This window comes from Erinaceus europaeus, chromosome 9 (assembly GCF_950295315.1).
Source record: "Erinaceus europaeus chromosome 9, mEriEur2.1, whole genome shotgun sequence".
Taxonomy (NCBI): Eukaryota; Metazoa; Chordata; class Mammalia; order Eulipotyphla; family Erinaceidae; genus Erinaceus; species Erinaceus europaeus.
The window spans coordinates 14,242,615-14,253,807 of record NC_080170.1 but is presented as its reverse complement, the minus strand read 5'-3'; the positions used below and the strand labels follow the sequence as shown (position 1 = coordinate 14,253,807).

Sequence of the window (11,193 nt, the reverse complement as noted above, 5' to 3'; positions counted from 1 at the left end):
CCATGGGATCTCATGGCCTTGAGCTGCCAAACCTCTGGGTTGTCCCAAATTGCAACTGGCACAAGTCCCATCATAGCAGGATTCCTGGAACAGGCACCACCCCACCCTGCTGCTGTGTTTGGGGCCTTGAGGGATGAGTTGGGGGTGGTGTCTCCCTTTGCAGAAGAGACTTCAGGGTCCGCTTGCTGGCACAGTCTCTGCTGGAATTCCCTCTGTGCACTTGGCCTTGCCAGGGTCAGTGGTCATCTCAGCAGCATCTGCACACCCAGAAGAGGAGCCTTGCACCCCATGGGCAATCTGCACCCTGAGAGGACACAGCACCCCACATGCTGGCTTCTCCCACAAGGAGTGAACCAACAGAGGGGTTCATTATCAGCTCTGCAGGTGGGGCACCAGGGACACTTCCAGAGGGGTTGGTGATGGAGTAAAGAAAACGGCCCCAAAGGACAGAGAGACTCAATGTCATTGATTAAGATTCATTAAATAGATGAATTAACTGTCTGGTGCAGGGGATACATCTCAGCACAGCTGTCACACATGAACCCCAGCCCCAGGAGGGGACTACACTCCAAGGAGTCTTCACAGCCCCATGAAGGGACTGCACCTTGAGGCCTCTTCACAGCCCTCTCTTTCTGCTGAACAACGTGTATTGTGTAATCCTGTGTCATCTGGAATTACCAGGCCTGACCTAAATTTCCTGGAGCCAGAGAGGTGGTTATGTCCCATCCCATTCTGCATGGAACCAGCCTTCCCTGTAGGTACAGTTGGTTTGATTTTTCTTCAGGAAGAAGTCAGTGCCCACTAGCACTTTCTCAGGCAGCATCTGAGGGCACTTGCTTTTTTTGTTTTATAGAGGAGGAGAATGCTTGACTCAGGGCGACACCTCAAGGATGCAGAGCCAAGGCTCAGCAGACCAGCAGCTCACCCTGCCTCTGGTGTAAGCAGCATCTCCATCTCTCCCCCCAACCCCACTGCTTCCCACCTGCTTGGGCAGGAGTTGGGCAAGAAAGCTGCCCAGGGTGGCACAGTTCTGCAGGAGCTCAAAGGAGGGTCAAACTGCTTGCTAACTTCTAAGTATCCTAAGTGGATGAGGAAAGACTGTAGGGGAGCTTGTGCTTGTCATTTATTTATTTATTTTTCTGTGAAGGGGCCTCATACACATGTGAGTCCACAATCCCCATTCTTAATATTAGTTTTTTTCCCTGTTATTTTTATTTCAGATAGGCAAAGGTTGACAGAGAGGGAGACACAACCATAGCCCCACACCACCATCTGATGAGCTTCCCACAGTGTCAGGGTACTTCTATATGGTGCCTGGGTTCAAACCCAGAGCTTTGTGTATCACAAGGCAAGTGTCCTCCCAGTAAGCTATCTCCCAGCCCTGCGTCTGTTTTTCTGATAGGTTATAAGTTTAAGAACCTTCAAGACAGGCCAACTCAAGGCAGTTGGCATCCCGATTATATCAACAAGCTGTTGAAAGAGACAATAAGGAAGAGTGACTAAATTCATATATACATATATATGTGCACATGTATTTCAATATTAACTATGAGGTGAATGTGGGAGGGCATTAAGCTCTTGCTATCAATCGTGTTCCGAGTGACATTGCCACTGCTGTCCAAAGAATCTTTATTTGGGCCCAAAATCCCAGAATCGCTGCCACCTTCTCATCCTGCACCACGCTTGCCGCCGCCTCCTCTTTCCCAGCATGACAGATGCCGCCATGTCCTTCACCATGGACGTTCTGGCAGAGGGCTGGCCTCGGCCATCTCCACGGGTGCTATGGTGCCCATCATGCAGGTTAAGCTGCTGCTGCAGGTGCAGCATGCCAGCAAGAAAATCACCACTGACAAGCAATATGAGGGCATCAGGGACTGTGTGGTCCGTAGCCCCAAAGAACAGGACGTGCTGTCCTTCTGGCGTGGGAACCCAGCCAGTGTCATCAGATACTTCCCCACCCAGGCTCTCAACTTTGCCTTCAAAGATAAATATAAGCAGATCTTCCTGGGAGGGGTGGACTAAAGGACCCAGTTCTGGTGCTACTTTGCCGGCAATCTGGGGTCAGGTGGTGCAGCTGGGGCCACATCCCTGTGTTTCGTGTACCCTCTCGATTTTGTCTGTACCTGTTTAGCTGCTTATGTGGGCAAAGCCAGAGCTGAGTGAGAATTCAAAGGCCTTGGCAACTGCCTGATTAAACATTCTCCACTCTTGGTGATGACTGACCACCCAGATATCCATTGGATTCATTTTGAAATGTTCTTACAAAGAAAAAAAAAGTATGTTGGCAGGCACACATATGAGTAAGCTAGAGACACCTGCCAAGTTCAAAGAGAGCTCCTAAAGATAAGGCTGCTAAAGAAAGGCATCACAGTTGCACACTCACTTTCTTGTTACAAGAAAAGGAAGATGATTTGTGCCATAGAGCCAATTATTCCAGGATGTGTGTGAACCATGGCCCTTTTGGCAGCATGAAGCAGCCCTGTTCAGCTCCCTGTGTTGTCCACCTCCCACCACTCTGTAAGCAAGGTCAGGGCTGGGTTGTTCTCTCACCATCATGTCTCTAGAGGGATCCAGACAGGCATAAAGGGAACTTCCCTCTTTGACTGCTTAGGAATAGATGAAATGGGGGTGCTGTTTAGAAGGGAGAAAGTGAGAGTTGGAGGGATAGCTCACCAGGTACAGAGCCCTAGTACCACACAAGAGGTGTTGTGGTACTGGGGGAAACTCTGGCACTGTGGTGTCTCTTCCCTTCTCTCTGACTCTCTACCTGAATGAAAGAGTGGACCTGGAAGCACCCTGGCTCGGGGGGGGGGGGGACAAAACGGAGGGGGGGAGGGCCCACACATGACCACAGAATTTGAGCTCAGATCTACAGGGATGCAAGAGGTCACATAGGCTCCTAATCTGAATATGGGCCCAGTTCAGATCAAATCGATGGGGTTTATAGTCAACAATATTTATACACCTTTCCCATATTTGGGAGCTACTCTCTTCCCTGATCCAGCTTTCTAGCCCCCTTTCCAGTGATGACATCATCTCTTCAGACAATAACTTGGGTTCACCTGCATATCAGATGTCAGGCTCAGGAAAAAAAAAATATATATATATAGTCATGGAATATAACTAAAATAGGCCTACTAACTATCTACAAAATGGAGACCCCCCAAATCTTCATCTGCACTATTCGAGCTTTTAGGCTCATGATTAGTCAACAATTTCTTTGGCTTTATATGTTAACTTGTCTTTCAGCCACTAGGTTCCAGATGCCAATCAGACTTCCCTGGGAACACAATCCCACCAATGTGTCCTGGAGCCCTGCCTACCCAGAACCCCAACCCACTAGGGAAAGAAAGAGACAGGCTGGGAGTATGGATTGACCTGCCAATGCCCATGTTCAGTGGGGAAGCAATTACAGAAGCTAGACTTTCTGCCTTCTGCAACCCATAATGACCCTGGGTCCATACTCCCAGAGGTTTAAAGAATAGGAAAGCTATCAGGGGAAGGGATAGGATATGGAGTTCTGGTGGTGGGAATTGTGTGGAGTTGTACCCCTCTTATCCTATGGTTTTTATCAGTGTTTCCTTTTTTATAAATACAAATTGTTAAAAAGGGAGGGGAGTGTGGGAATGAATGAATGAATGAAAGTGCTGATAGGAATGAGGGAGTGGAGGACATAATTCTGCTCAGAGGAGGACAAAGGGCAACTGCAATGGCTGCTGAACCACTTTTACTACTTTCAGCAGGATGACTCAAGCAAACGCCTAGTTTCACTGGGACTCAGTTTCCTCATCAGGCCCAGTGGGTGCAATGACACCTCCTTCCTGTCCTATTCCCCCCCCCCCCCCGCATCTTGGTGAAGCTAGACTGCTCATATCAGGGAAAACACTCCAGACAAGATGCAAGAATCAGAAAGCATAATTTTGTTTTCTAACACCACTGAGGAGGCTCTGTTTGGAATTGCAAGATTGTTCTTTTCTTCCCTTTCTTTCTTTCTTTCTTTCTTCCTCTCTTTCTTTTAAAGCGAAACAGAAAACACCAGATGGCTTCAAAGTGAGCAAATCTTGGGCCAGTTCCTATGACCTTCCTCTGGAGACTGGGGCCCCAGTGTGGAGCAGGAAGGGGAGGGGGCAGCAAGGAGTCAGGGCGGTGGAGGCTCAGTTGGGGTGACTCACCCTGGAGCCCCAGCTCCAGGCTGGCTCCCTGGACAGAGGGCCCTGGCCAGAGTGAGGCCAGCAGCGCTGAGTACAGGCTTGCCAGCCCCTCCCAGGCAGGAGGCAGTGGACTGTGTCATCCAAGCTTGGTTCAGGGGAATCCCTCCTTCTGTTTCTGTTCTGGAGTGAGTCCTGGATTTAAATCCTACCACTACCCCAGTTGTCTAAATAGGTTTGCCTGGGATTTCTTAACTATCAGCCAATTCCTGGAATGCTCAGGGACAGAGCAGGTCTTAAAACCAACTGTGGCAACCCAGGTATTCCTAAAGCTTGGACTGTCAAGCAAGAGGTTCTGAGTTAGATCCCTGACATTGCATGTGCCAGAATGGTGCACTGGTTCTGTGTCACTCGCCTCTTCCCCCATAAATCTAAAATAAATTAAAATAAAAGTCTACTACGTGGGGCATTTCTGCCTCCCTGAAGAGCACACAGAGCGGCGCACACCAGGAACAAGTACCTCGCTGACAAAGTCTCCATCCTTGCCACCACCTCGAGGTCGCATTTCACAAAAGGGATGACAGGAAGTACAAGATGATTCCACAAGCTGCCCCAAATCTGGCGCCTTCTCAGAGGATGATTCCTGATCCAGACTCACGTCCCCTGCAGCCCCCCAAGTTCGTCTCCAGGACCGGTGGAGACATCTACCCCACCATGAGTTACATGAGTTACAGGCTAGTTAGAGGAAGCGGCCCCTCGCCAGCATCCTCAGCTCCTCCCGGCCGTTACCACGGCAACCTCGAGCTAATGGGAAAGAGGCAGACGGGACTTGGTCCCGCCTCTGGCCCGGCCCCGGCGGAGAGCTCGGAGATAGAAAGGCGGACTCAATCGCGCGGTGGAAGCCAGTTCGCTGAGCGCCAGGCACGGACTAACTGCTGTAGAGATCCAGCTGCGAGCCGCGATGTGCGGTGAGTGCGGTGCCCCACGGCCCCTCATCTGCTGGACGCGGGATCCAGCGCTTGGGCCCCAGGGTCCGGGGACCTGGAGTTGGCGCGGAAGGGGGCGTCCACCTCCTGCCCTCCAGAAGGGGGACCCCAGATTGGGGGTGGGGGCGTCTAGGAGACGTGGGGGGGAGGGGACCGCTCAGTGCCCTCGGGTCTCCGGCGTGCAGCCGGGGGACCCGCCCTCTCCACAGAGCGGGGGAGGCACTGATTCTGCTAGGATTCTGGACCTTCGAGGTCCGCACTCCAAGTCGAGTGGAGAATGTCCCCACCCCCAGTTACCCACAAAGGGGACTAGCATCCCGGGCGCGGGGTGTCCAACCGGCCGCGCCCACTGCTGGGGGAACCCCCATCTTCTCCCTCCCCGAGGCCAGTGGGGTTCGCTCCAGCAACGTCGGGGAGCAGCCCCCAGGAGAGCCAGACGAGGGCCCCCCACACTGCCTGAGGGTCTCTAGAAGGAGCCCTGTGTTGGGGGGGGGGAGGTGGCCAGGGCGGCCGTGAGGGGCTGGGACTGCGGGCCACAGAGCTGTCCCGCGCAGGGAGGGCCCAGGCGAGCACATCTGCAATTCCTTACCCGCCTGGCTGGGGAGCCGGGCCGGGAACTTGTGCTGGGACAAAAGGTCACTGTGCCTTTTTTTTTTTTTTTTTTTCCTGGAGTAGGATTCGGTTACCCTTTCCAGCCTCCTGTGGCCAGAGGACCTGGGGGAACTTGTGCAGCCATGAAAGGCCTCTGTCTGACTTCTTGAAGGTTGCGGGCAGGCGGGCAGGCTGGACTGGTGGGCAGCCCAGGGCCAAGAGTTTTCTGCAAGAGGCCCCAGAAAAAGCGAGAAAGGAGTCTCAGACCAAAGAATGCTGTCTGCTTTGTGGGGGCATCAAGCAGAACTCTAGACACTGGGCTCAATTCTCAAGACCCTCAGACTGCAGCCACCAGGAGTGCTGTCTGTGGGGGTTTCTGGCGAGACAGGTGAAGATCAAGGTGGCATTTTTGCCAGAAGAATCTGCCCACTTCCACAGTTCCAGCTGTCTGACCCCAGCCAACTGGCCTTCTATCCTTCTATCCTATTTTTATTTACCTCTAGTTCTTTCTCATCTCTCTCTCTCTTTTTTTTTTTTTTTTTTTTTGTTTAATGGAGCCAGGGCCTCATGCATCTACAATGTCCCTACTCCCAGGTCAAATTTCATACACACACACACACACATACACGCACATACACACGCACACTTCAGAGCATCTCCAAGTAGCATGGCACCTCCCATGTGCTACTGACATCCAAACTTGGGTTGCATGCATGATGGATGACAAAGCAGACACCCTACCCAGTGAGCTATCTCTCTGCCCTTTCCATTGCCTCTTTGAGCCTGGAGGTCAAGGATCCTAGCTTCCCCAAGCTTCACAGTCTCAAGTTTTGTTCTGCTTTCTGTTTGTGACTCCCTGTGTCTTCACATCAGGGCAGGTCCCTGCATCTGCCCAAAGTCCTCAGCCAGGTTGGGGGTCAAGTGGCATTCCTGCCACAGGAAACCATTTCTTCTTCAAGTGGCCAGGAGAACATCTTAGCAGGGTGCTGATGTGCCTGGATGTCTCTCTGACACTTCTGTCACTTGCCCAGTGGACAGAACATGCCATGCTGGGCTCCATGCTCCTTGGAGTGGCTGTCTGGAGTTGATGTCACTTGTCTGTTTACTAGAGATCTTGGTCCCTGTGTGTGTGTGTGTGTTGGGGGGGGGGTGCGAGTGGGACTTGCTTTTTTCCTTAGGGCTATCTTTTGTGACAAAATCACTTCCATTTTCAAAAATTCATTGACAGAAATCCATTAAAGTGAAGATGTGACATTGGCACAAGGCTACAACAAAAATGGTGAACATGCTTTTGGGTGAACTGCTTAATCTGTCACTTGATGACTGAGGGACATGGAGGCCAGAGAGAGAGTCATGCACACAGGTGCTGTTGTTCTAGGTCTTTCTTTGGGTTAGCGATCACTTGACGGAGATCTACCACTTGGAAGCTCAGCTCTTGGGGTCTCTTCCCTCAGGGTTCGTCAAGGGTCGTCCCCAAGGCCTGTCTTTAACCAGTTGCCAGTGACTGAGCTCACCTTAGAGCTTTTGTTTTCACTGCTTCCCCCTCAGAAAACTGCACAGGAATGGATGCTCCTGTACCCACTCAGTCTGTGACATAGAACTAGTTCTAGCACACAGGAGTCTGGCTACTACTCATGGGTGGCTGTTATCTTACTGACTTTCTGCCTGTGGAAAGATTACTGGAGTCCTCCTTTCTCCCTGCTCTTCTTCCACTCTCTTTCCCTCCTCACTCAGCCACTAGTTTGTGGCTATTCTTGAAGAGGCCCCAGGTTTCCTGGGTCATGAGCCATCAGCAGTGTGGCCTTTCCAGAGGTGAGTCGCGGCCTGGGAGGGACTAACCCATAAACTCAATACTGATTGCACTGCTTAATGCACAGGACTCAAACTTAAAAAAAAAAGAAAAAGAGCCCCTAAATCACAAAACTAGGGGAGTTCATGTGAGTAGGTGGTAATTTGCCAATTCCCTGGAAAAAGATCTGAAGATGAGCAAACATGACTCTATTTCTAAAGAGCTCACAGCAGCACATGTCTGCCTGTCCAGTAAAAGCTCCCACCTCCATCCACTGTCTCATTCACTAGTGCTACCCCTTCTCCCCCAGGCCAGTAGAGCCTGGGACCCCACACAGACTCTTCAGAGATTAGGCCTAATTGCCTTTGGGGGCCATTATTCATCTTGCTGCATTGGGTCCATTCATTTAAATGCCTGCCTCAAGAATAACTCAGTGTTGCCAGTCTAAGCTCTGAGCAAGTCCTGGGCACAAGGACACTGACCTTAGGACTGCCACCTTCCTCTTCTGGTGCCCCCAATACATACACATATTCCTGGTCCCTGCTCTCACATGCTGGACCCACTACATAAAGAAGTTATATACCCATCCTTAAATATCCACCCATCAGTTAAATATCCACTCTTCACTGGCATGGTGCCTTGTACCCAGTTGAATCCAAATGACTTTCTCCAGATTTGGTTCCCAGTTCATATAAATGCAGTGCCTGCTGCATCTTTTGATTGATTGAAAAGAGAGAAATTGAGAGGAAAGGAAGAGATAGAGAGGGAATAAGAAACAGGAGGTATCTTCAGCACTGCTTACCACTTATGAAGCTTCCTATCTGCAGGTGGGGACCGGGGTTTTGAACCCATGTCCTTATACATTGTTATATGTGCCGCTCAATGAGGTGGACCACTGGCCGGCCCCCTTGCCCACTGCCTCTTGCCTGCAAGTGTGTACACACCTTTCCTACACATCTCTTTCTGCCAAGAAGCAGGCTGGGTTGCACTCCCCAGTGGGGTCACTGTGAATGCTCACAGACAGACAGACAGACACACACACACACACACACACACACACACACACACACTTTGTTTTCATGAGGGCCTTTTAGGAAGATTTGCCCAATGCTTAAGGGGACAGACCTCTGCTCTCCACCAAGGACACCCCAGTACAGGGAGATTCTGTGATTCCAGGGAGCCTGCCCTTTTGTTCCAAGCTTCTTCCGGCTCTCAGAGCCCTGCCAGATTTAACACTTTTTGCCTCCTTGTAACTGTTCATGGAACCATTCATGAGTGACCGCCTGGGGCCTCAGGGTCAGGTCACTCTAACTGGTTCTCTGTAGAGGCTTCAGGAGCCTTAAGAAACACCCCCACCCTCACCCACACCCCTCCAGCCTTCTGCCAACTTCCACTCAGTGATGTGTAGATAAATGCCAGCAAATGATTTGTTCTCTGGCTTGCTAGCTTCTGGGGGTGCAGATGTGATTAATTTTGGGTCATCACTGTGAGGTTCCCGAGAGTGGGGTCGGGGAGAGATGCTTATAGTTTGCCTAGGGGAGCCTGCCTCAGCTTTTGTGGGTACCCTTAAAAAGGGGTCTCTATGGAAGACAGGCAGGGTCTGTAAAAAGCACCCCCTCTCTCCCTGCACATTGTCCCCATCATCATATCACCCCTCCACCCTCAGCCTTTCTCATCAGGTAGCTCCTGAGTTCAGGGAGACCTGGAGCCTGTGTGAAGTAGCATTAGTGAAAGGGATTACTGGGCAGAAATCATTTATGAAGGGTGATTAACTCAACACTGCAAACACTCTTGGGAGAAAATTCTGAAGATCCAAGTTGTTGCAAAGACCATTCATTGATTCAAGCACTTTTTGGTTTTCAAAGGAAATTCTTCACTCACTAAACAAAATGTTTGGCTTTCTTTCCCAGCCAAGTTTTGGCAGTTGGAGCAAGACTTACAGTATTGTTTTGTTTTGTTCTTACTTTTAAGGTTTTGAGGGTATAGGAGAGAGGACTCATTGCTTCTACCTTTGCTCTTGAGATGATGAAGACACCCAGAACTTTTCCATTAAAAATAGAAATGCCTTGCCCACTTACTGCAGGAAGCAGTCTCCCCTTATCTGGAGGATTCCAAGATAAGCTCATGTTAACCCTTGGCATCCCAAGAAGAGTTGAGGAGGAGGAAGAGGCTGTCCCCAGAGGAGCCAGCCCCATACCCCAAGTTTCCTTTCACATGAACCTGCCAATGGGGCCTCATACTTGCCACCTTCATACCTTCACCTCCTCTGTGACTCTTGCTGCTGTGAGCAGGCAGCAGTGGGAATTCTCCCATTTACAGAATGAGGGCCCCATAGAGAGATGTCTCCACTTCTGCAGTCCTGACAGCGGGAGGAGGAGGATCATTCCTTGTGGGCGCCTCACACAGGAAGGGAGGCCTTTTCCATCTTGCCAGTCCACCACACACAAACTCACACACACACACACACACACACACAGTTACACATACACAGTTACACACACACATACACTCACATGCAGACCCATTACACACAAAGCCACAGATTCACATACACTTACCCACAGATACATACACACAGAAATGCACACACAGACACACACTTCTGACACACACAGAAACACAAGTGCCCACACAAATCTTACACTTAGAAATACATTTAACTGGGAGTTGGGCTATAGCGCAGTGAGTTAAGCACAGGTGGCGCAAAGCACAAGAACCAGCATAAGGATCCCGGTTCGAGCCCCGGCTCCCCACCTGCAGGGGAGTCGCTTCACAAGCGGTGAAGCAGGTGTCTTTCTCTCCCTCTCTCTGTCTTCCCCCCTCCTCTCTCATTTCTCTCTGTCCTATCCAACAACAATGACAACAATAATAACTACAATAATAAGACAACAAGAGCAATAAAAGGGAATAAATAAATTAAATAAATATTTTTAAAAATTTAAAAATACATAAAAAGAAAAAGAAATGCATTTAACACTTCTATAGATGCATGGACATATCTGACAATTATCACATACACACAGAACACATGACTTGTCTGATGCTCATGCACAGGTAGGTATACATACCTGACACGCATAGTCACACATCCAATGCACATACAGAGACACCCATAGACCTGACCCTCAAACACATGTGCATATACACACACACCTGACACTCTAATGCAAACTCACCTACATTTTCACATACACACATGTACCTAGCAGTCAATTAGTCCTCTAACTTTTAGACACACACACACACACACACACACACACACCTGATGCACTCAACAGGTGCAGACACACTCCTGACATGCTAACACAAGTACACACTCAACTGCACACATATAGACACACTCAGGAACATTAGGAGGAGGAAGTTCCACTGACTGTGCCTGTGGCTGGGTGGGGAGGAGTGTGAACTGAGACTTAGAATGGTCTCCCGGGCTGGTGAATGGTGAAATAGCTCACTTGAATAGCATGCTACTTTGCCATGTGCTCAGCCCAGGTCTGAGCATGGCCCCTATAGTATTGAAGAAAGCTTTGAAGCTATTCCTTCGCTCTCTCTCTCTCTCTCTCTCTTTCTCTCTCTCTCCCCACCCCCTTTGTCTTTTTTCTATCTAAAAGAAAAAAGAAGTTTCCAATCACTACTAGGCTCATGAACCAAGGTCCTCTCTTCGGTCTGAGAAACACTG

At 50.1% G+C, this 11,193-nt stretch overlaps 1 protein-coding gene and 1 pseudogene across 2 annotated transcripts in view; both read left to right on the top strand.

The window, feature by feature from the left end:
• Positions 1–1,708: 1,708 nt before the first annotated feature.
• LOC103117152 (ADP/ATP translocase 2-like) lies at positions 1,709–2,304 on the top strand (annotated as a pseudogene).
• Positions 2,305–4,966: 2,662 nt separating this feature from the next.
• GFPT2 (glutamine-fructose-6-phosphate transaminase 2) overlaps positions 4,967–11,193 on the top strand; it is a 40,799-nt gene continuing 34,572 nt past the window's right edge. Inside the window, exon 1 of one of the 2 annotated variants that reach the window (XM_060197358.1) lies at positions 4,967–5,116. In XM_060197358.1, coding sequence (XP_060053341.1) covers positions 5,110–5,116 — 7 coding nt within the window. In that variant the 5' untranslated portion in view covers positions 4,967–5,109. The remainder of the gene's footprint in view (positions 5,117–11,193) is intronic. The other variant, XM_007527131.3, reaches the window with a different exon arrangement.